Genomic DNA, 26,586 nt, shown 5'->3' on the forward strand with positions numbered 1-26,586 from the left:
AAAAGAAATTTTTGTGTGTGGTGTGAATTTTGCCTACATGCCTCTTATTGCTTTGAAATTATTCTCTTTGATTCTGAAGGTTTTGCTACTTGCTCCTGGCTTTTATTGAGCTGCCCAGCATGGGCCAGGAAATCCTTTTCCGTGTTTCTCTCAAGAAGGTAACAAAGCTTTAAATACTCACAAGCAACATACTTTCTTTGGTCCTATGAATACGGAGCTGTTGTCTTGTAAAGATAATTCAGAGTTTGGGCTATTCTCCCAATATTGATTATTTTCTTCCCTTCTTTCTTGTTCTTCTATATTGAAATGCTATGTGACCTTTAAACACATTTTAAAGAGCTCAGTATTACTCAACAAGAAGACCATTGATCATTCCAACTGTAAACAACTATGTAAAAACCTAGTAATTGTCAAAATTTTTGTGTGTCTGTGAAAATGGGTTATATAGTGAGGGAGGGACATACAAAGCACACTTTTCTTTGTTGTTGTTGGTGGTGGGGGGGGGCTTGAACTCTGGGTCTGGGTGCTGTCCCTCAGCTCTTCAGCTCAAGGCTAGTGCCCTATCACTTGAGCTACAGCACCACTTCTGGTTTTCTGGTGGTTTATTGGAGATAAGAGTCCCATGGACTTTTCTGCCTGGGCTGGCTTTGAACCATGATCCTCAGATCTCAGCCTCCTGAGTAGCTAGGATTACAGGTGTGAGCCACCAGCTCCCAGCTCTTACCCACTTTTCTAATCCTCTGTGAACTTAGCGATTCATGGGACCAAGTGGCGGCAGCACAGGGATTCATAGTGATTTCTATATACATATAATTATTGTCAACTATACCCAAGTGGGAAATCATTTGGATAAACCCCAAAAAGGATTTTTTTAAAATAAGAAATATTGCCATGTATTTTATGATCTCGCACTGATTCATTTTGGGTGAGAGGAAAATAACAGTGAAAAATTTAAACAGAAGAAAAAAAAAAGCAATGCAGACATTGCTGGAAAACCCAGAACAGTCTTTTATATGCAGAAAGCCATGCAGCCCTTCCCCAAAGTAGAATAAATTGCTCAATGGATTCATGGAATACGTTGCCAGATGTGTGGTCATGAGTGAGCCTTGTGATAAGCTATATGGTTTGCTGCTTGGGAAGCGGAACATCTGGAAGGCTGCACTGGAAGCACGAAACTCATTTCTAGCAGCAGCACTTGCAAACAGGCATCTGTTCTTTCCGTGAGCAGTGTCTCTTATCACTTGGTGCAGAATTAGATGGTTAAGAATTCACCCTATTTCTGTTTGGGGGGAGGGGAGAGGAAGTCATTCCTCTGATGTGCTAATAAAGTCCATCTCCTCTTGGAAGTAAACCACCTGCCAAAGGCACATTTTGGAATCATTAGAATTATGACCCACCTCCATGAAATAAACTACTGTGGGCTTTCCAGTTTTAGGAGCTGACCTCTCTCAGGTGTGTCTGAACTTAGGCCATACTCATGACAAACAATTTCAGAATAAACTCAACGAGCCAGCCATGCCCTGCATGGTGTCTGTTCTGCAGGTTACAGATTGGTGAAGCCAATAAACCTACTCTTTGCCTTAGACCAATTGGAGCCCATGAATGCACATCTTCAAAGGCAACTCCTTTGATCACTTCCATGACCTAAGAATAAAAGAGCAAATTTTCTGGGTCAGATAGGCTTTGACATGCACTAGGAATCTACAGAAAGATCTGAGCAAACCACTGTATTTCCTTAAGCCTCAATTTCTTCTGTACTGAGGGCTGACCCAGTCTTACATTTTCCAATCTTACCTTACGAAACATCTGTCGTCCCACTACAATGGCTGAAAAGCAATCAACTTGAAACCCTGTGGCTTCATTGATATTGGAAACTTTTTCTATTAAGTAAAACCTCATTGTTCATACTGGGGTACGTAATGTCAAGTTGTTGGGGAGCAGAATGGCAGATACTCTGAAGCACTCACTGTGGTTTTGTTGTTCAGTACCATCTCCAGATAATTCCGAGGCTCATTAAAGTTGCAGGAAGTCTGGCCTATATGGTTCTTTCCATCTTTCCTGGGGTCTCTGACTCGATCTTCACCCATGCAACCTCCTCTCCAAGTCTTTGTCTTAGAACTGAGGCACCTAAGGCCTTGCTCTGTGTTTAGAATATCCAGTCCCCAGAGCAGTTTACCTCCAGAAGTTTGAGAATGACTTAAAACAATCCTCCTGTTTGCTTTCTTACTGTATTGCTTCTGCCTCTATGAAATACAGGGCGTGTTGGAAATGGCATCTGCCCCATGTCATTTATTGCTCTGTTTCTGATACTTAGAAGAGTATCTGGCCATTAATACTTTTGAATAGTCAAAACTGATATTTACTTCCCAAGATTTTACTGAGGATTCAACAAAGAAGTACCAAACAAACATTAGAGCATAAAGATTGCTTACTCTGCCTTAGCTCCCTTCCCTCCTTTTCCCCACCAGTGCTGGTGCCTGGATTATACAGTTCATCTCTGATATTCCACAACATTTCACATCTTAAGAGAAGATCTTAAGTGAAAATGTTGAAAGGGGTGACATTGGATCAAGATATGTTGTATTCATACACTGCTTTGTTAAATGGCAACTCCTTTGTACAACTACTGAAAGATAATGTTTTCAAAAGGGAATTCAACAATGGCCACATTGAATTGACTTCTCTGGGCTTTCCTATGATTGGTAATCGGTTCCTCCCACGTATAGGTGAGAAGCAGTGTGCAAGTGGTAAAAGACAATGTAGAGTATTCAGAATGCGAGATAAGGATCCTGTTGGCTTCCTTTATTTGCAACAAAATGGCTGGCCTTGGTCCTTGTAGAGACACAATAGCAATGACTACAATTATCAGCAAACAGACTAATACCTAGCCACAATGTGCATTCAACTTCTCATAATAAATATGTGCCCTTATCATTGTTGTATCCTCACACATTTCCTGTTCTTCTATACTTCCTTTCTCTGGACAAATATCTTTAATAAATGGATACATAGACCGCATATATAGATAGGGATGGGAAAAGCTGACAAGAAATCCTGAGATTCTTTTTTTTTGTACTTTGATGAGATGATAAAACTAAGACTTTGTTCCTCTGCCCAGAAAGAGGCAGTTTCCTCTGGGTGTAGATCCTACTCTTGAACGAACTAGAGAAGAATCTCTGAAAACAACAAAAGAGAACATGAGACTAAACAGAGAAAGAATTGCATCTACATGGAAATCAGATTTCTATGCTTGCTATATTAACTGTAGAGCAAAATTTTTCCCCTTACCCAGCAAACTGAAATGAGATTCATAGTCAACTTGATCTTACATGAAAAGTGAACCCAAAATGTACCATTGATAGGATCATTCAAACAGCATTAGAGTAATCTAATTTATATGAGGCAAGAAATGAAGCAGGTATTTTATTGTGATAATATTAGATTTTGCTGGTGGCGGCGGCGTTATTTTGGTAGGATTTAGCACATGCTAGTCAAATACTAGCAACAGTGAGCTATGTACCTAGCCCCAAAGAATTATACTTTGTATTTCTCTATTCATTTTTACATTTTGGCAATAGTAGGGATTAAGCTGAGGGCTGTATATCTGTCAGGCACATGTGTACAATGTGAGCTGTTCATCCACCCCCCTTTAAACCCTGTTTGTACATTGCAGAAAATGTGGGAAATGAATTGATTTTGGAAATTTGAGGATCCTGCAAATGCTACAAGTTGGTTGTTGGACTGTTTCTATTATTTGCTAGACTAGTGGGAAGCCATTGGCCTTGGTTTTAGGAGTTCAAGGTGTTTATCATAGTAGGTGTGAAGCTATTGGCATTTGAATCAGAATTGAGATGGAATGGCGTTTCCTGCTCACCTCAGTTTCCATCTGGGGAGCCATTGGAGTCTCCGCTGAGGCTCACACTACCTTGCTTATTGCAGCTTTGCATCTGCTCCAGCAAACACCTGTTCTGGACAAACTTGTTTTGCTAGCAGGTAGCGGATTAAGTCTATTCCACATTGGCACCCAAATGCACAAGTCTTTTAAAGAGCCAAAGGTTGAAGATTCAAAGGGCTTTAAGCTACACCTGGCATTATTTGGAACAGCACAAATCTCTAATCTCCATGGGTGAGAAAACTGCAGCTGGCATTAAAGTTGCTAATGAATTGCAAGAAGCGTCATGTAGATTCTTTACAGTGCACTGCTGTGTAGAGAAAAGATTTACATGTGTACCAACAAAGAATATGAAGTTAGTGGTGTGGAGGCCATGTGTAGGTGTCCTGGCAGAAAGGGAAAAAAAAAACAACAATAAAAAAGCAAGCCCACAGAATGAGAATCCTGGATTATAGACATAGATCTATCATCAGCTTTTTAATTTTTCCCCAAGTGATTAGATCTATATTTTTATACTTAAAGAGGCAGGCAGTAGAAGGAAGATTATTGTCCAAGGCTGGTTCTAGGTCTAAGTCAGATGCTATGTGATAAATTCTGGCTCAAGTGGTAAGGGTGCCTGCCTAGTACACACCACAAAACTTTGAGTTCAACCCCCACCACCTCATAAACAAAGTTTTTATTATGGTAGTGATATAATATCTGCAGTTATATGGAGCTATATATTTCTTCCAAATTTCTGGCTACTAGATTCTATTTCCAATCCAGTTTGTCTGCTTATATTTCTTAACAAAGGGATTTTAAATGAACCAAATTGATCTCCCAATCTTCCCTTTCTAAAACCTTTTTTTTTTTCCTTTCCCAGTCCTGAGCCTTGAACTCAAGGCCCGGGCTCTGTCTCTGAGCTTCTCTGTGCTCAAGGTTAATGCTCTATCATTTGAGCCACAGTGCCACTTCTGGTTTATCGGAGTAGTTTATTAGTGGTAAGAGTCTCATGGAGTTTCCCACCTGGGCTGACTTTGAATCTTGATCCTCAGATCTCAGCGTCTTGAGTAGCTGGGATTATAGGCGTGAGCCACCTATGCCTAGCTTCTAAAACTCTTAAGATTGTATTGGTCACAGTCACCTCCATATCAGCTGATGTTAACTGGATCTCTCTAAGGCTCAAAACCCTTTCTACCATGCCTTACACAGCTCTATGTTCAAAAGTTTATGAAATTATGCTCCAGCTCTCTGCCACCAGGCTGGTGCAAGGCCCAACATTTATCTCCAGAGATACAAATTTAGGACAGTCTCCTCGCCTCCATTATCACAGCCCAAGAACGCTCCTAAAAGTCTCAAAGAATTCCTTGTATTTCTTCAGTCTTCGGCTGAGAACTCTTGGACACTCTCTAATTTCCATCAACTCGGAGGTCATGCCATCATCCTGCTCCGGCCACCCTGGCCAGCATGGCCTCTTGTTGGACAGACAGCCTCCCGCATTAGTCTCTGTCCTTAATGGAGTACTCCTTCCCCAAATATTGACATGTGGCATCTCACACCTCTTTCAAGCCTTTGTTCCTCAAAAAGGCACTGGTGGCTCACGCCTGTAATCCTAGCTACACAGGAGGCTGAGGTCTGAGGATTGCCGTTCAAAGCCAGCCCAGGCAGGAAAGTCGGCGAGACTCTTATCTCTAATTAATCACCAGGAAAACTGGAAGCGGCACTATGGATCAAGTGATAGAGCACTTGCCTTGAGCTGAAGAGCTCAGGGACAGTGCCCAGGACATGAGTTCAAGCCCCATGACCGACAAAAAAAAGGCCTGTATGAACCTGGTAGTTAAAGTTCTACCATCTGCCTCCTAGATACCAGAATAAGTCATTACCCATTGTATGTTCTTGTTACATATTGAGAGGATCAATGATTGAAGGCTCAGCCAACTCAGAGGTGCTCTGAAAGCATCATGAATCCTCTTGCACTGAAAGCACCTCATCAGCCATCTTCTTTTAGAATTCCCCACTCAGTTGTGAAAACATCCAGTCAAACCCTTTGAAAGTTCCTAGTCAGCCATCTTGTTCTAGAAGCATCCAGTCAGCCATCTTGCTCTGAAAGCCAACTTCCCGTATTTTAACTCTTATCCTTCCATAAGGCTTCTAAGTACCCATATAGAGCTTGGAGAAAATGACTTACAATTAGAATAAATACTGCTGAAGTCTGTTATGAACTTATCTCTTTATGACTCTATGACTGAGTCATAAAGATCCAGGCTGAAAACACTATTTTCAGCAATTTTTTTTTTAAATAAGAAAATGACTTCATATTCCAATAGTGCTTTTCCTGTGTCTCTCAGGAAGCACAGACAAATAACAGTAGAATTAGGTCAGAGCACCTGGTTTTGAGTCAGTGCACTGTCACTCATTAGATGTATGACCTTATTCAAGTAGCTTAAATCCTCTGAGCCAATATTTTTGTATGTAATTGGAAGATAATCATAACCCCCACACAGTGGGGGATCTGTGTGAAAATACCCACATAATACGTGTCATTCAGTAATGACTTAATAATCCTTTCTTCCTATACTGTATTTTACAATTAGGAGTCATTGTTCCATGTGTAATGTAAATCTCTCCATTCTCTGTTCTCTATCTGTTGGAAATGTGGTAATATACTGCCACCACACCTTGTGCTTCTAAAGTTCTGCTTTAATTTTTCTACCATGCAGGAAGAGGAAAGCTAAGTCTTAAGTAGATACATTCTGGCTCATTCTTTACTGTTATCTATGCTGTGGCTGTTTTTTTCTGACAAAGCAGCTGAGTCGAGTACCTGCAACAGGCATTGACTCTCGAATCCTAAAATTTTTATTGCTGGCTCTTTAGGTAAGAAACGTGCTCAGTCTTCTTTTAATCTACTGGCAAGTGAACTCTCAAGAAAATAGAATATTTAAATCAGAGTTTCCTCTTTACAGAAGTACCCCTTGGTGCCCTTAAATAGAAAGGCAATAAGTATAGAAGTCTTATTGACATGTGAAAAGAGTGTGTGTGTGTGTGTGTGTGTGTGCGTGTGCGTGTGCATGTGTGTGTGTGTGTGTGTGTGTGTGTGTGTGTGTGTGTTTAAGTTCAGGAAAGTCACACACAATGTGGTTTCCTAGTAGAAGAAACCTTTTCTTTATCCCCAGTGGTCTGAAACTAGAGGGAAAGATCTCCCCAGGGGATATTTGGATATATTTGCTGATATCTCATTGTGATGGTCACAAGTAGGGGGTCAGGATGCTGCTGGCATCTAAGGGATGATACTAGCCATCTGTCAGGACACAGGACAGCCCCTCAACAAAGCATTGTTCAACCTTGAGTTAGCAGTGAGGAGAGAGAGAGAGAGGGAGGAGGGGGGGAGGGAGAGAGGGAGAGAAATGGGGGAACCTGGTATATAGTGAGCTACTATCTGTGCAAGGTAGCAGTTCCTTTGGAATCAGTCATAGTCCCCAAGGTGGCTTCAATAAGCTTTTCTACCTGCGGACTGGCATGTCGAAATCCAGGCTATTCACTAAAAGGCATCTGGCTTCGCCTGGCAATTAAAAACACTAGGATCATTTTCCCACATTGAAATAGAAATTTTGGCTGTGCCCCATTCCTTCTTCCCAGGATGCACAGGGCCACACCTGTCTCTTGACTGATGGCACTTCAGACACCGGGACAAACTCCCTCACGTTATTAGTTCCTGGCTAGAAGTGACCAGAAAATGTGCAGGTGTTCCCAGAGGCGGTTATTGGTGAGCTTTTCCCTAATTCCACCTATTACAGGTCGATTCTAAATATAGATTTACATCTTTTTTTGATGTGGTGGGTTTCTTTTTATCAGGCACAGAGAGAATTAGAAACTGTGAACACTGAATAGAAATTGGCTCCTGTGTCTAGTTCCCAAAATAGCATTTTAGGCACCTGAAAAAATGCTTTGGGGAGAACATAATAGTTATAATGAACATATATTATGTATCATTTTCTCCCTACAGGAGAATACATTGACAAATGAACAACTTAGTGTAGCCGCAATGATTTTGTCATTAAAATAGTTCTTGTGCATGGACCGTGTAACAAAGATGCTCTGATAACTCATCAGAGCACACCATGTCCCAGCTACCATTCTGACTGGGACCTGCATTTAGTGCCAACACTTTAGTACCAAATCGGATTTCACTTTCACAGGTAACTTTCTATGCTTGTGACATAAAATAGTATTTTACCCTGAACCTATTGTCTGCATGAAGGCCACAGTTACTCAGTCAAATACAATGCTTAACAGCCCAGAGTTATTTAAGTCTCCATGGTTGATTCTATGCCCCAGCTCCCAATCTCCCATATTCAACCACATGCACAAACAGGGTATAGATTATAAATATACATATATATCAATATATAGAGGTGATACATATAGACATCAAATTAGATTAGACCCATTCATGTGAAAGAGACAGTTTGCTTTCCTCAATGCATTGATTTAAACACTAATGTTGGGCAGGGCATGGTAGCACATATCCATAATCCTTGCCACGGACCGGGTTCCTGTCGAGACGACGGAGGATACCTAGGGGAGGAACCTGGAATAGGATGGGGAGATGGCAAACAGACAATTCACACACATTAGGAGTGGATGCTGAGTGCTGAGTGCGATTTAATGCAGAGGATAACAAACTTTTATAGCAAAAAGTCTCCATAAGAAAGGGCAAAAGGTTACATAATCTTGCTGCAGGGCTTCATTCTTGGGCGGTCACCAGCTGGTCACCTGATAGGCACTTGTTTCCGGCTTTACCTCTATTTTTAAGAAATACAATGGGTTTCGATGATTGTCACCAATTAACCACTACTTTTTTCTATAGAGGCCTTAACTGTCCCATTAAGATCTTTCCTGTTCCTTCTTTAATAGTAAGGTCAGGGAGGCCTAGATCTAGCAAGTCTCTTAGTAAATGAAAGAGAGTAACAGGAAGTTCTTTCTCCTAAGTAGTTATCTCAGCAATTGCCATACATTCTTTCTGTTCTAGCTGAGCCTACAGCTTCTTGTAAATTTCTTACAATTCCTTCTGCTGGAGTGACTTTGTGAAACCCCCAATACTTTTATATTTGCTTATGGCTTGTCTACTAGCCTCCATAAGAGGGGTTTCAGGGTAGCAGTTAACTCTGGTGAGTTAGTCATATTTTTAAGACACTCATCAGATATTGGAGTCATCAACACAGAACGTTGACAATGAGTAAGTACAAAGAGCAGTAGAAGCAGTAAAAGATTAATAGGCACTCTTATACAGTGAAGAAAGGCAGAAACACATCTTTTCCCAGGGGTTTTTCCAGCCTTTTCCCAGGAGTAGGCCTCTTAGAAGCCCTATTCTCCGAGGTAGACTTCGGTGAAGTCCCAAAACTTGGAGATAGGTTTCTGTAAAGCCCCATTCTCTGAGGTAGACTTTGGTGAAGTCCCAAAACTCAGAGATAGGTCTCGAGGCCCCTATCATGGTCTGATAGATGGTTTCCCATGCTAAGCAGACTCTACTGGGGTCGGCGTGGCAATCCTAACACACTTAGAGGTCTGAGACAGGAGGATCATGAGGTTGGAGGCTTGCCTGGACTGTAGAGGGAAAGATTGATCCCATCTCCCAACAAAAGAAAATACATTAGTCTTACCCAGGAATATTCTGAAAATCATGCCTAGAACAATGTTTAACAAAGTATCAGAGAAACCTGTGCCCTAGTCTTTTGGAATATGCTTAGGAAAATGTAAGTACGATTAAGTGTTTGGATGCACAAATCTACCCATTTTTGGTATATTTACACTGATTCTCATGTGATTGATGAGTGATTCTTTTTTTTTTTTTTGATGAGTGATTCCTAAAGACACCTTTATAACACTTGGGAAAATGTTTTAGGATCTGGGATAATAGCAGTAAAGTTTCTTGGGACTAACTTCTTTTTACTTGCTGAAGTTTTCCCAGAGTTAAGATAGCAACAGAATTAACCAAATAAATGAATAGTGACAGCAGAATTCATGAGGGAAGGGAAATTGAGGTGGTGTAACTGCTCACTGTATGTCCTGGCTGCTGATCCAGTTTGCATTAGGCCTTAGCTTCCATTTCTTGATAATCTTCTTCATGATGAATAAGAAATAAAGGAGATTAGTTGGTAGATCATAGGCCTAAAGTGCTAGTCTATAAGCTCCTCAAAACCCTGCCTTCTCTCCAAAGACTTAAACTTTGTGGTTATCTCAGATGGAAAAATAAATGGGGAGAATTTTGAGTTAGGCCAGCATCTCTGTCGACAATGAAAGGAGCCATAGCAATTCAAGGTTCCTTTTTATATTATATAAAAATAGTAACAACACTGTGTTACTGTAATGAGGTCCAAAAGCCTTGCCAAATACAAGCATTTGCCGAGAATACAAGACAGCGGCTTCAGAAAGAGTTCTGGAGAGATCAAAGGACATGGGCCAGTGTGTCAGGTCACAACCCACTCTCCACCCCTGGTGATGAGTGGATCCGGTGCTTACTTAAATCTTCCCTTACATGTGAGTGTTGATGAGTCACACATTGGATGATCTGGAGATTTCCTTTCCTCTTGAATGGCTGAAAGGTTTGATACACCTTCAAACATATTCAGATATGTAAATCATTCCTCACCCTCTCACATTAGAGCCAACAAGTTCACAATCCCATTAGCTTAATGAGAAATCTTGATAATGAAGCTACACTCTCTCTCTCTCTCTCTCTCTCTCTCTCTCTCTCTCTCTCTCTCCCTCCCTCCCTCCCTCCCTCCCTCCCTCCCTCCCTCCCTCCCAGAGAAGAAGAAAAATTCTAGTCATCTACGGGGATCTGTTCTCCTGAGCTCAGTATTAACATTGATCATAAACTTCTGCTAGCAAGCAGGCAGAAATATTATCCTGTTGAATGATGAGCAGGAGGAAAGAGAGGACCTTTAATTAAAAAAAAAACTCTTTAAGATGTTCATATTTCCCCTGGTAGATTCTATCCCTTCTTTGCCCCCAGTGTGGTTAGTAATTTTAAGGAGGCATACTCTGTTAGTGAGATGGAAGCTTACAACAATGCATTTCTTCTAGCCAGTGGGCAAGCTGCCTTCATGAATACACAGAGACTGAGCACGTGGCTTAGAGGACTCCAGGCTATGCATCTTCAGAATGCCTGGCTGCTGGTACTCAGTACCTGCCGCTGCTGCTGGTACTGAGTATGGAAGAGTACATCTCAACCATTGGGATGTGAACTCCAAAAGCAACATGTGACTTTTCTGATCAAAGCCAAGAGAGGAAGAGAGAATTTCACCAGGACCTAAGTCCAGATAAATGGCAGAATGTCAAAGGAGAGGGAGAGAACAAATGGAACAGCTCCACGGTGGAGGCGCAGCAGACGTCTGAGTAGGAAAACTGGCTCCACACATCAATCACTAGCACCTCTGGGGAATAAACCAGGGACAGCTGGAGAGCAGCTGCCTTCCAAGGTGAAGCTGGAAGGCACTGATGTTTCAGTAGTGAATAAACAGAATAAATAGAAAACGAAATAGAAAAACTTTATTAACTGGAACATTGGGAGAAAGGTCACACCATCTGGAGTCCTCCAGCATAGAGTACACAGAGAGAAGGGTGGGGCCGAGACAACAGAAAAGATGATAGAAAGAGCAAGCGTCTCAGAAAACAAGCATTGTAGTTTTATCTGTGATCAGAAAGGATCTTATAAGAATGAGATTGAAAAATGAGGGAATGAAATGGGAAAGGGTAAATGACTCAGCTACTAGGTCATTTAGAAATGGGACAGCAGAAGGAGAGGTCAGAGATGGTGGAAGGAAGGGAGGGAAAGAAAGAAAAAGAAAGAAAAGGAAGGAAGGAAGGAAGGGAAGGACTCAAAAAACAGAATACAACTGAAAGCCAAGCAGGTGTATAATCTGTAAATAGCATACAAATGCAAGATAAGTTCCTTTCTTCCTGCCATTTGGTTACAACACAGTAGTAGAAAGCTATTTTGAAAGGCTCTTATTTGAATCTGTGATTCTGGGAGTCCAAACTCCCTGGTTTGTCCTGTCCCAGGAACCATCAGCCCGGCTCAGGCACTAACCGCTGAGTGCAGAGCTGGTCTGACTACAGCTTCAGAACCATGGAAAGCTCCTCAGACCTTTCCTCTCTCAAGTGCATCAAGTGGGAAAGCAGGCGTGCTAGCTCTGGGAGGGGAAAGAGCAGTGGCAAGTGATTGAAGTGGCAGGAGATGCATTTCGGAAAGCTGGAGACCTGCAGGGCCGCCAGCATATAAATGCAGCATATAAACCCTCTTCTTTCCCTCCCTCCCTTCCACCATCTCTGACCTCCTTCTGCTGTCCAATTTCTGAATCACCTACTAGCTGTGTCACTTACCCTCTCCCATGTCATGCCCTCAATTTTCAATCTCATTCTTTATTTTTTCTTTTTTTCTTTTTTGCCAATCATGGGGCCTGAACTCTGGGCCTGGGCGCTGTCCCTCAGCTCTTCAGCTCAAGGCTAGTGCTCTACCACTTGAGCCACAGTGCCACTTCCAGCTTTTTCTGCTTATGGGATGCTGAGGAATTGAACCCAGGGCCTCATGCATGCAAGGCAAGCGCTCTACCACTGAGCCACCTTCCCAGCCCTCAATCTCATTCCTATAAGATCCTTTCTGTCCCCAGATAAAACTACAACGCTTGTTTTCTGAGACTCTATAGCACTGTCTACTGCATTCAGTACCCCATGTCCAGACATCAGGAAATGCAGAATTATGGCTTCTGGCCTGCCCTACCCCATGCAGAGACACCAAACAACAGCTAAGGGTAATCAATGCCATCTCTGCCCACAAATGCATAGCTAATGTGATAACAAAATGGAGAAAACTGGAAGCATGACCTTTATAATCAGGAATGGTACAAGGTTGTCCAGTAGTGTTAGGGTCCCTGTTGGCGCACTTGGCCTGTGCCAGCTCTTCTACTCATCTGGATTGTGAGTATCCCTTTTAAGTTAGTGCAGGCACTAACTTGTGGTGATAGGGAGGTTTTGTCTGACCATGCCTTGTACTGTCCGAGAACTTTGCTTACAAAGCCATCCATCTGTCTGTCCATCTGTCCATTCATCCATCCGTCCATCCAACCATCCAAATGTGGTCTCTTAACCTTAAACCTGCAGAATCATAGCCAAAATGAACCTCTTTTCTAGCATTTCCCATCTGTTATATTGTGCCATGACTAAGACAGGGACCAGGAAAATACCAATGATGATTTGATTTTATATGCATAAACTGCCAGGATACAGGAACACTGGATTAAACTAGCCTTCTCATGCACTGTATGTAACATAACAGTTGTGAGAAGTTCTGATGGTCCTCAGTGGGCATTAGCTAACATTTAACTATGAACTATATGACTCCTGTCTTGCCTTGTTAGGGACAGAACAAGTGAACTATGCCTTTTCTGTATCATATACCTTTGGTAACATAAGGTCACTGTAATTGTGACCTGTGTTGTTTACTTTTCTAAAGAGAATTAAAGGACCCTATATTCTAAAAACCAATTTGAAATTGTCCCTCTGTATCAGAAGCATAATTTCCAGCCATAAATATAATATAGTGCAGTCACTCCATTTATTCATTTGTTCTCCCATTCTTCTATTCCTATTCTTAGTTGTCATTCCAAAGATGAAAACACATTGTTACAGAAGAATCCAACACACTCTTCTCTTGGTATCATTTATTCATTTAAATATTTTATAAGTGACCATTTGAACTTTTAAGGTAAATAAATGCATGAATTAGACAGTTTCATAATGAATGACATAAATATAACACGTAATGGTTAATTCCATTTTGTTAGAAGAATCCTAGGTTTCCATCAATTTTTTTTCATATACAAATTCACCTTTTTCTGCAACCTGTACATACAAAGACTGATGCATCATGAGACATGCTATATACATTGAGCATGACTTGGGATAATTACAAAGAAAATAAATCAGTCCATACATGTGCTGCTACATAAAGGCAGAGGAGATACAGTGGATGTTTATAATTCTGTATTCAACGCATACTCAATATGCTTGGGGCATATACTGTGATTCTTAAGCCTATCATTTGAAATGAGGCATATATCAATATTTTAATGAGAAGAAAAACAAATTTTTTATAAAACCATACTAACAGATAAGGGAAATTACTTAAAAATAGAATGTGAATCAGTAAATGAGGCTTTTGGTACAGATTTAAAAGATGCATGAAAAATAGATTGACATGTCAAAATAGATGTAACTTAACCATGCCCTACATACGTATTAGTATATTTACTTGTATCATTTGATGTCATCATAGTTGGTGATAACTAGGTTTTTTAAAGAAATGATTCACAAAGTATAATATGATAACAAAATTGCAGATGTACAATATTATTTACAGCAAGCCAAGCCAAATATTTAGACTCATGAGATCACAGCAAATAAATTGGCCAAATATTAAAATAACTCTGGTTATCAGGTTAGACAAAAACTACCCCATGCAGAGGAAGCTAATGAAGGCCTACCATAGTATAACTATATATTTTTATTTCATTTTGGAAAGCTATTTATTATTATATACTGTCTGAATGCTCGGTAGAAATGTATTGGCTGTTATTTTGTGCACTGAAACAAGCAGGATGCTCGATTACCAAAAAGTACTATTTGGAAACAAGACCCTTTGGTTTTGTAAGATGGCTACTCACAGTTGGAGAGTCAGAATTCAGGTAGGCTGATTCTTTTGAAATGAAGAATGATATGTCTTGTTTTAGGAATGCACTTCATCGGTGTATTTTAAAAGCATAATGAAGTTTTATCATTTGATTGCTAAAGTTACAATGTAGTTAGGGATTGTTGGTATCAAACTTTAGACTTTTTCCTCAAGCAAACCTCTTGGGATTTTTTTCCTACACAGAATAAAGCTATAACATCGAATTCTAAAAATTAAAAAAAGGAAAGCATCTCTTTCTGTGGACAGTTTAGTAAAGACCCTCTCCTAACTTCCCTAGTAGTTGTATGTAAGGTGCTGTGACAATGGAACTCAGTCTCCACATAGTTGGAATAATTGCTTGGTTGGTGGCTTGGAACTTCTGCATATTGGGGGAAATGGTACTTAGGAACCTATGTGTCATAACTGCACGTTTCTTCTGTCTTCCTCACCCATAACTCTTCTGCTTTACAATTGCTTTAAAAAACACTTCCCAAAGAAATAAAACTAGTGAAGATATTGGAAGTCACATTTCTTTATCTGAACAAACATTAAAACTGACTCTTAATTTGGGGACAAAGGCTTTTTCTGATGATGAAAACTCACAGAAAGATAATAATCAGTACCTTCTTTATAGGTGTCCATTTATGAAGCTGTTGCCTGTTATTTTCTTCTGTTTTTATACATTCAAAATCATTTACAGAATCGAATAAGTAAAAGTCAATTGATGAGAGTCATCTCTTTTTTAAGTTTTCAGCCTTTCTGAATTTTTCACACCCATTTCCTTTCTACCTGATATGTCTTAAGTTTTCTGAGGTGCATAATGAATAAGTCTAAATGAGAAATAGAGATCAAAACTTAAAGGATTTTGTGGTGGGTATGTTTAGAGTGCTTAGCATGCACAGGGCCTGGTTGCGATTCCTAAAATCTTAAAACTCAAATAGGGTTAAAAATAGGGAGCTCAACTATTGCCTTGCACAGGAAAAAATCTAGAGTATTCTTATATGATTTCTCATTGAGGAACATAAAATCGGTAACATTTTAACTTTTGGGGGATTAAAAAAGGTTTTAAAGTGCAAAACTTAAACTATTATAATGTTGAGAGGAAATTTCTTAAAATTCTTTTCTCTCCCTTGTTATTACTCTTTTAAAGGAGATATTGTACTTACCAAAGATTGTGCTAGAAATGATTTCATTTTCCCTGAAAAGTAAATGGCTTTGGATTGAAATTTGTAAATGAACAATCATTTGATATATGATTTAAAAAGTGATTGAAGATGAGTCGTTTTGTACACATGACAATGGAAATGGGTTAATTCTGATGAAAAGTGGTTAAACACATGTATGTGTGAATATGGGCTAAAACTTCAAAGCCACAAGAGTGGAGGTGTGCGATACACTGTATATTGCTCTTTTACAATCGTATGGACTTATAAAAATTGATGGCAAATGTTTTCAGACCCACAAAAAGAACTCACGCACAGTAACATGACAACCTGAGTTAGAGAGGAACCCAGGCAGCAAGACAGAGCGTCCGTTACATCCAAGATGACAGTAAAGTCAAGCGTGCTCGATCGAGTTCTCACGTCAGCACATTGGTTTTAGAAAATACTTTCCCTGTGAATAGAAAAATCTTTTCCCCTCAGTCTTTAGGTTTCTCTAAATTAAGACATTTGTAAGGTCTAAAGATAGAAGGTGGTCCACAAAAAAATTGACCTTGAGATTTTTTTGAGAAAATGCGTAATCGGTGAAAAAGAGCACATGTATGATTCTTTTACAGACCTGCTTTTCTCTGGAAGCCAAGATCTCAATTTTCATAGTCACTTCCATGCCCATATGAGCTCTCCTTCTCTTCCCTACCCCACAAGTCTGCAGACGGCTTAATCATTTGAAAGTAGAAAAAGAAGGCCCCAGCCCAAAGTGTAAACTGCTACTGCCATGTACCTTATAGGGTTAGGAAGAAACAGAGAAAGGGGAAGGAGGAGGGGAAAGGAAGAAGGGAAGAGAGGGAGAGAAGAATCAAATAGAGGAGCTAAGGATGCTACCCAAGCTTTCAAAGAAGCCTAATTACTTTCTTACACATATAACCCATCTCCTCTCCAGTTTTACATTCACCGAATCTTCATGCAGAAACAAACCCAAACAACCTCACTTGGTATTTGGACTCCTGCATGAGGTCTCATTACCATAAAGACTATGCTAATATTTAATTAGATCCTGTAGCAAATATTGATGGAAGACATCGTACCATTTTTCCCAACACAAATTCTGTTCTGATAGACATATATGAGAAGTACTTTGAGTTCCTTTAAATATTCATTCTGATTAGCATATTTATTAAGTTCCTTGTTTGTTTTATCAGAGTTTTGACATGCTGGATCTTATAACATTGTTTCATGACATTTCGTTGAATATGAATTCTGTGATTTAAAAAAAAAACAATTATCCACAGAAATACTTTCAGCTTTCTCCTAGGTTAACAAAGAGATGCCGGCATCATTTTGTTGTATACAAACCTGGCCTTTTTTTCTTTTTCCCTGCTGTATCTTTCCTTCTCTTCATAACACTCTAGCTGAATCCAACTAAATATAAGAGGATAAAATGGGACACTCAGAGTCAGGTATTTGCATTTTGGTAGGATTCTTTTAGACAGAATAAAAAAGTGTTTTAAGATCAAAAGAAAAGGCAGTAAGCACCTATTATTCTAGGTCACCAAGTTACATAATAAATGAAAGGGATGGATTTTTCCAAGTTCCCCATGACACATTTGAAACAAAATTTAAAAGATATGAATAATAATTTCAGCTGTCATCCACTGAAACTTCTTCACACAAGAGCAAAATTTAAAGATTTTTTTTTTTTTGCTAAAATTTCCCCTGAATTACTTTAGGTAATTATACAGTCCTTTGGTGTTTATCCAGTCCTTCTTGGCTAAGAGTAAGTATCATCAGAGATAATTTGTTCTTCTTGACAATACTTTCTGGTCAAAGACTATCCAAAGTAATTTATCTGAGAGGCCAAGCCAAAGAGAAGTTTTGATTTCTATGTGATAATTTGTACTGGTAAAATTCACTTTATAAGGGTTTCAACTAAAATGCTGAGGGAAAAAAATGTTTAGACCCAAATATATTGATTCAGCGTCTCAGTGAAGTCACATTCCTTTCTGAGTTTGCCTGAAAGTCTTTCTGACCCATATACCACCAGACCAAACCCAGCATGAAGAAAAATACAGACATTTAGTATGGGCCTGAAAAAATGACTTTACAGACTTTAGGACACAAACCAAATATTTCCTAGTCTTTGTGATTAAATTTCCCAGCCAGTAGAAGATCTGATTTCTGTAATGTCAGGAAGAAAAGAATGCATGAGATGAAAGTCTCCTTGCTGAATGCTAGTTTTGGCCAAGCATAGGATACGAGGGAAATGTTTTGCTTGAATATCACTTGCACACTGAATATCTGTTCTTTTATGCTAATCCTAGCAGGCTTTTCTGTGACCTATGGCAGGGCTGGTATTTGGTTGTTTTTGTTTCTTAAATCCAGATGTTCTGAAACTTCTGGTTACCTTTAGCATCTTCACCAAGACTGCTTCTGGCTGCCACCTTCAGAGAGCGGCTATTTATAGCATCGTGAGCCTCTAATCCCAGCTTCACTGAAGGGCACAGCTGCTTCCTAAAATGACTGAAAAAAATGTTTTTCTTCTTTTTTTAAAGTAAGAGTGAGCCTTAGTCAACTAAATTATCTGGCTTTCATTAAACCAGAGATATTTATTATAGAAACTGCCTCTCCTTTTATGAGTCTCTATATGTTCCTAAAGGAAAACTGTATATATATATATATATATATATATATATATATATATATATATATATATACACACACACACACACACACATATACACACACACATATATATACGTATATATATGTATATATATATATATATGTATATATACACACACACATTTTTATCTGAAATACCTGCCCACTTTTCTCCGTGCTTCAGCCCGTGTTCTGGATTTGGTGTTTGACTGCCAGACAGCAAGATGCTAGAAAGAGCTTTCAGAAAGTGAAGTGATGTGAAGAAGCCATTTTACCCCAATTATTACCTTCCGGTTTCATTTAGATTTAACAGCTTTTTACAGCACACAGAAAAAAGTATATGTATAGAGGAATCATGTATTTATCTGTAGAAAGTGAAAAGGCTATAAACAAAGATGAAATCTAAATGGTTTCCTTCATTTAAAAACTAAAACAAGGAATCAGAAACAAGCTGTTTGAATGGGGGGGGGAGGGGCGGCTGGGCCCTCACACCTGTAATCCTATTCAGGTGCTGATATCTGAGGATTGTGGTTCAAAGCCAGTCCAAGCAGGAAAGTCCATGAGACTCATTATGTCCAGTTAACCACCAAAAGGCAGAAATAGAATTGTGGCTCAAACTGGTAAAGTACTATCCTTGAGCACAAAAGCTGAGGGAAAGCGCCAAGGCCCTGAGTTCAAGCCCTAGGACACTAAAACAAATACAGGTTTTTACTTGGGCCTTTAATTTTTATCTTTTCACCTTCAGATAATAAGCAGCACTATTTTTGGTCTAACATTAAGAATGATCTGGTTGGAAACTAGATGAATTAATGAGGAGGATCAATTCAGTATAATTTAATGCATGCAAATTAAATATCTTACCTTGTTTATTAACACACAAAATATGCTTATTAAGGGTTTCAGCATTCTATAACATGATATGGATAATTGTTGAAATGCACCAACAATCTTGTGTGGTTTTTAATAGGGCGATCAGGAGGTGATCACTACTCTACTTGTTTGGATTTGTGATAAGAGGAGCTTGCTTAGCTAGGCAGTAATAAGCAGCGGCTATTTAAGAATAATTTAGGAGTAACTTATTTAGCTTCTTATGCTAAATAATATATGTTTAGATGTGGGTTATAGTAATGTAAGTTTCTAGTGTTGTTTTAAGTGTAATAAACTATGTGGGGTAAATTTAACTGTTGGTGAACTGATTATTATTGGCCATGCCAAAATTGATTAAAATTACTGCTCCCTACCTTTTTTCTTCCTCCTCCTCTTCTTCCTCCTCTCCACCTCTCTCTCCTCCCTTCTTCCCTCTCAACTCTCTTCTTCCCTCTCCTCTCCCCTCCCACTCTCCCCCTCTCCTCTTGCCCCGGATAATATTAGCATTACATTGTACTCAGGGCCTCACACTTTGCTGGGCAGGTGCTCTGACACTTGAGCCATGTGCCTAGATCTCGTGCTCAGTTGTCAGAAAGAGTCTTACACTTTTATCCCAGGCCAGCCTCAGTCCATGATCCTTCTATCTCTTCTTCCTGAGTAGCTGGGGTTTTTAGCATGAGGCACCATTATCGTCTAATAACACTACATCTTAAGAATACTAAAAAAACATTCAATTTGAAATTTGTAAGATGTAATGTTTCTCAGTATGATCACATAATCATATTTAGATATTTGCTAATTATATCACTGATGAGTTTCAAATCAACCCAAAATACTAGTTTACATATTAAGCACACAAGTCACTATCAAAAGAATGGTAATACTGAGCTCTTTTTTCATCTTTAATATGTCAAGCCTTTAGCAAACACTTGAGTTGATTCGTTCCCAAACCCATCTCTCATTCTGACAATCTACATTGTCAATCAGCTCTTACAACTGTATTCTACTCTCAGGTCACTGATTCACTCCTGCATACCACACAACTGGACAACATTACAGATACTATTCAAATCACTTTGAGAGGAACAGAAATTACATACGATAGATATTTATAATTTTTACACCAGAAAAAAATCTGATAGGATTAACCAGTCTGTGGCAGGTCAATTTGTGATCAAATGAATAACTTCTGAAAGAGACTTAGCATGTCATTTGCTTAGATTTTTTTTTTTTAATCTGAGTTATCACTTGTGGATCGTTTTGCTAGAGAATAGTGAGAAATCTTTGAAAAGTCCACACTGCCTACATTATTGCTTATAAAATCATGTCTCTTTTTCCCCAAAGGTTTAGTGAACTACACAGAAGTACAAGTTGTATATGGCCTCATAAACCATGGCTTTAGTTATTGCTTCAAGGGTTGTGGTTAAGGTATTGCTAGGAAGTCACTTTGGGATGAATGTATAATTCCATGTAAAAAAGCACACAGTGTGACTACATATTCAGTTGATATCACTGTGTAACAGAGAGGTCCAGAAGTAAGGCTGTCATTTCAACATGTGTCTATGTCCTGAAGTTTATAGCTTATACCTTGGTGGTGAGAATCAGCAAATATGATGCACTGCACAGCTCTGGCAGTAATGAAGAAGATGGTCCATTGCTAGAATGCCTAATAGCCCTATAGTGAGCAATATTCATCCCTCATGCTTATTATCAGTGTTGACTTCTGTCTCTAAAAAGTTTAAAGATGAATGCTCAAAGAGCAGCTACTAGATTTGAAAGCAAAGCCAAAATCAACATTTATGAAAGAAACAATGGTATGAGGCCCAGAGTGTTTAATTTTTCAAAACAACTATACATGAAATCACATTGCTATCTCAGTCAACGTGCCTTGCTCCTAGTAATTAGGATCATTTGCATACTCTTGCATGATTTCGGTATCTGGCTGTACATTAGAAGTACTTAGAATGATTTTCTAAATGCAGAATCCTAGGCCCTATCTGAGCCCTACTGAACGTGGCTCTCAAAGGAAAAGCCTAGCAATTTGCATCTTCAAAAATTCTCTAGGTAATTCTTCTGGAGACAGTCAGGTGCTGCAAAGCAGATCAGCTGAGCCACTGAACCAGCTCATTTCTTAAGGATGAGATAGCACTGGGTTACTTAACTGAAGTTGTGAAATGGTCACTGCAGAGTAGAAATAAAGACACAGACTTCTCTACATTCCTATGTTCTCCACAAACAGCATTCCTTTGACTCACATAATATCTACATTCAATACACATATATATGCACACAAACTAGCGATATCCATTGCTTTCTGAAAACTACCTGATGCTACAAGAGTGATTGTGACTCTCCCTGTGTTCTAAACAAAGGTATTAGTGACACTGATAATGGAAGAATGAACAAAAGGATGAGACAGAAAGGTGGCAGGACAATGCTACTAGTTGCTGGAATCAAGTGTGAGGAAGGAATTTTGCACACTATCTCAATATGTTCTGACAAGGTTATATTCGTCCATATATAATATCAGGATCTGTTCTTCATTCACCACCAAAAGGATTCTGAGCTTGAGTTCAGAGTGAAGAGGAGTATGCCCATTTAACAGTAAATTTTATTCTATCAAGTTAAGACAACTAATACATTTCTGTTGGTTGTGAATTAGGTCTAATTTATGTCAAGAAGTACCCATGAAATCATCATTCACATTGGAATGTGTTAAGTTTTAATTATTAAATCTCTCTTCGATTAGGATTTGGGGGCTATCTCTTGTAAGACATGCACTTAGAAGTCTGAAATGACATAATTATTGTATTTACAGTTTGATGATCTAATACTAGAAATAACTAAGCAAAAATATGGATGTTGGTTTATAGACTTGAGCTTCTAGGATTTGTTGGCTGAAAGATATGGGCACATTCATTCATGCATACTTAAGTCCGAAGGATCATTTTCAGAAATTGCATGACATTCTTGGAGGCAGATTGTACTCTGGAGTCAGGTTGTACTTTGAAGACATTGTGCTTGGAGTCAGGTTGTACTTTGAAAAGAAATTGTAGATGTAAGCACTGCACCAACACATGCCACAGTCAAGTCACTGTCACTCAGCCCTGGAACTGTGTAGGTTTTATCTGTCTGAGTTGGGCATCAGCAACTTTTTCTGGGGCTCTGTCAGGCTCAAAAGTGGAGAGAGAAGAGAGTTTGTTTGATGTGACAGGACTTGAGGGGGTGAGAAGGATCCAAGGATATCATGGAGCAACAGAGGGTCTTGGATGAGCAAGGTCTTGCTCAAATCACATGGCAAGATGGAAATCTATGTGTAGTGGTTTTACTTTCTACCCTAACCCTCCACACCTGCATCAGCCCTGCACTATCCTATTTGCTCTTGGCCAGAATTAAACTCCCTCTCAATTCTTCACAGTATAGTATTTGGACCAGCAGCAATATGGTTTTTGATGGCATGTGTAACACCACAGCTGCTGGACAGGAGTGGGAAGTGTGAATTCAGGACTGAATCCACAGACCCAATCTCAAGCTTCAATGTCTGTGTCAGATTCCACACACAATCAGTATGAAAAGGGAAATCCAAATTAATTGGAAACAAAATTAGATGACATATAGAAGCAGATTTTAGATAGTTCAGTTTTATCCTCAGGCTGTATCTTCTCTATATTACCAGCTAAGATATCCAATTTCTGAGGCATATTATTATTTGTTTTTCATATTAATGGCCATGGTTACCTATTTAGGTCTGTGATGCAGAGGGATGCAGGAAGCTTTGAGTAAATATTGGAAGATTTTTATTTTTTTCCATTGTGGATTTGTTGGCCAAAGACAGTGTTAACTACATTGCCATGATCTTTAAAGTATTCCTTTTAGAGTAGGTTAAGTACGCTGCACTGTTTTAAGATAAACTCCTTTTATACCACCAGACTAAACTGCACACTATTCCTAATGGTTTGTAAGTAAATGGTCAAAAATCATACAAATACTATCATAGTGTTAAAATCACACTTCCCAAGGTACGATATATAGACCGCTCTGTGTAGAAGAAATAAAATATAGGGCGTTTTCACAGCTTCTAGTACCTATGACAAAGAACAGACATTTCATACATTGCAAGCATATATAGTAAACAGTGGAACTATAATTGTTAACCATAATAGTTTGATTGGTAGGGAATGAAAACCATGAGACAATCTTAAAAATATATATTTGGATTCTAGTGTATGAAAAATGTAGGTTTACATCCTGTCCGTGATATATAGAAGGTCTCTAGCATGTTCTTCAATGACTTCTCCATGTAAAATTATCTAAACCAATACAGAGTTTGCAATTCATCCAATGAATTGAGACTATCTATACAAATTCTTCTCTCTAGGTCAGTTACAGAACAATGGAGATTGCCAACCACATTTTTAAATGTAGATATTTCCCAAAGATGTTCTTAAGTTGCTGGGAGACTAAGCATATGTTTCGAACAGCTGCTTAGGAGAATCTTTTTACAAAAGGAAGAGAAATAGATGAGATGGCTCTTGAACCTTCTCTTCAAGCCTTATGTTTACCAAACACGCGGTTTAACAAGGAGTCATTTGTCAATTACAGATAGCACAATAAGCTCTAAGTTACTGCATAGAATAAGCAGAAATGATCTCAGTGGGTCTGGCTCTCTCTCCATACCTCTGTCCTGGAGAGCTCTAACCTTGGCTAGGCATTTTCTAGTATCAGCATGAGGCTTAGAGTGCTTCTAGGCTCTTCCATCCCAACAGGCTGCAACCCTCACTTGCACCCTGTGGAGCAGGTGCATTCACATTTCAGTCTCCTGAAGTGATTTCTCAGCAATCGCACAGCCTCCTGAACACACCCTGCCCTTCTGTCCCCTCATGGTTGGAAGCAGACGTAGGCCCAGCACAAAGGGGACAGAAAAGGATTGAGAGAGTTCTAGCTCTATTGGCCTGACTTCTCCACACAAAGAACCCCACTGCAGTGTCCTTTAGAGACCCCCAAGGTGAGAACAGACTTCAAAATATTAAGGGGATTGTGATTGTAACAAATACCCTGCCTGCCTATAAATATTTCCTAGTTATATACACAGAGAACTTAAAAAGGTTAATTAAACCTGACAGACTACATTGAAAAATAGTTTATAGCTATGTAGTATATATAGTGTATAGAGATATCTATAGATATACTTATATAGCTATATCATAACTGAATCAGGAATATATTGCTTTCTGGAAAGAGCGAGCCACCAGCATGGAACCCCCTGGAGTGAGAAAACACCCACTCCAGCCTTCAAGAAAGCCAATCAATCAGTGCTCCCCAATCAGTCAACTCAAGTAGAAATGGAGGCTTTTACCTTGGATCCCAAATAGGCAAACTCTGGACACATTGTGCTCCTAACTTCAGGGTGAGCCTATAATCATATTGTCATGCAGTGCTGATCATTGGAGCAGGTTTTATGTTAGTAAAACATGCAACCTAACTCCAGTATCTTCTTGCTCTGAAGGTCAGCCCTACTCAGTGTTCAGAAAGGTGATTCACTGAATTAAAGAGCCATATCAAGTCAAAGTATAGAACATTCTTTTTCTAATACTAATTCTTAAAGTGGTAAAGATGCAGGGGAGTTTCTCTGCAATAAGAACATTCTTGGTAAAATATCCTGACAATTTTTTTTAAATCATGAATGACAGTATGAAGGAATTTGTTTCTAGGAATGGCAGTCAGCTCATAGGAGGAATCGGCTGACGAAGTTACAAGGATGCTGTCTGTATATTAGACTACTGTTTGTTGTACAAAAATATCTATTTCTAAGTGCTTACTTGGAAGGGTCTACTGGAGCATTTCTTTTCAACCAATAATATGTTAGAAGACTGCAAAAGATCTCTCCCCCACATCTTGGTTACAGACAATCAGCTACTAGGAAATTCCATTTTTTTCTCTGGGGTCCACCCACTTTAATTAAATCTAAAAGATGTATTTACTCAGCAGAGGTGCAATGCTTTCCCAGCAGCTGAAACTCTTGGTTATATGTATTCTCCATCCAAGTGCTAATCTCCCTAAATAATCCAAGTTAATTTAGTAGGTTAGCATTACACAATACCCCAACCAGACAGGAGCAGATTCTGGAGAAAAAAAAATCGAATAATGCTGTGTGAAATGTAATTAGAAGAAGAGGTATGTATAAAAATAGGTAATATCCCTCAAAAATTTCGCTGTGTTGGTTACACTGCCATGGTGCATTGTATGAAAATGTTGTCTGTTCAGAAACACAAAGTTAGAAAAGATTTCTCATCTACCAGGTTCACTAAGATAACGTGATGATCCATACTCAAAACTGGCTCTCCAAAGTGGTACAAATATACAAGGGAAGGTATCTGCATGAGTGACAAGCAAGAAAACACAGAGTCTATTTATTGGTTAGCTTTGAAAGGGGGGGGCCTTTGTACTTGTAATTAAAATATATATATATGCCCCGCAAATGCTCATAGAATGGACACATTTCATCCCCTACCCCACCCTCCAGCCATATTTATTGACAGTGGTCCTCCACCTGTCCAAGGATTATTGCCTGACACGACACAGAGATTCCTCTGCTTTGTCTCCACAAAGCATTGGAAGAGAAAAAAATAATCTCCCTCCACCCTTCTTGTGGTGAGCCAGGTTGTGGGCTTGTGCTTTTGGGAGGAGTCTTTGATCTTGGAGCGGGTCTCAGAGGCTTGTCTCTCGGAGGAACATCGTGCCGATGTTGTAGGAAACCTTTTTTATTCTCGACGAAGAGAGGGAAGGTTTCGGTGGCTTTGGTCCAGTCCTTACCTCCAGGAAATAGCAGATCCCGGGGATTTCCTTGGGAAAGTTATCTGGAAGTTCTTCACGGGACCGAGGAATGAATGTGAAACTTTCTTCTCGTTTTAATAATCTAGGGAGAAAACACAGATCACGTGAACAAAGAGCAAGACTAGTGTGAATAAGTAGACATTCCCAAAGTTCAGGAGGCTGGTCCGTGATTATCAACCCATGTTAATACCCCGATTTCTTTACACAGACTTCAAGCAGTAGAAAATTGTTATGACTCAGGAAATACCCCTTCACATTATTCAATGATAGAACAACCACCAAACTTCTCATCACAATACTTAAAAGTATATAAGTGTGATGTCTTCCTAAACAGCACCCTTGGAAAAAAAATATTTGCTCAAATTTTATCCCTAAAACAAAGGGCTAACAAAAAGAACAAGGCTTTATTTCAAATATGCAGGATTTACCCAGCCTGTCTAGAAAAGTCTACTCAATTTTTAGAGTGC

At 39.3% G+C, this 26,586-nt stretch overlaps 1 protein-coding gene and 1 long non-coding RNA gene across 3 annotated transcripts in view; one reads left to right on the top strand and one right to left on the bottom strand.

Annotated features, from left to right (window-relative positions):
- LOC138821318 (uncharacterized) overlaps window positions 1–26,586 on the top strand; it is a 136,728-nt gene that overhangs the window by 84,732 nt on the left and 25,410 nt on the right. The window lies entirely within an intron of this gene.
- The window catches only part of LOC138821317 (guanylate cyclase soluble subunit alpha-2), a 204,037-nt gene continuing 191,035 nt past the window's right edge, over window positions 13,585–26,586 (bottom strand). Inside the window, exon 8 of the mRNA XM_070013456.1 lies at window positions 13,585–26,201. Coding sequence (XP_069869557.1) covers window positions 25,994–26,201 — 208 coding nt within the window. The 3' untranslated portion in view covers window positions 13,585–25,993. The remainder of the gene's footprint in view (window positions 26,202–26,586) is intronic.

This window comes from Dipodomys merriami, unplaced genomic scaffold (assembly GCF_024711535.1).
Source record: "Dipodomys merriami isolate MVZ:Mamm:240054 unplaced genomic scaffold, mDipMer1.0.p SCAF_91, whole genome shotgun sequence".
Taxonomy (NCBI): Eukaryota; Metazoa; Chordata; class Mammalia; order Rodentia; family Heteromyidae; genus Dipodomys; species Dipodomys merriami.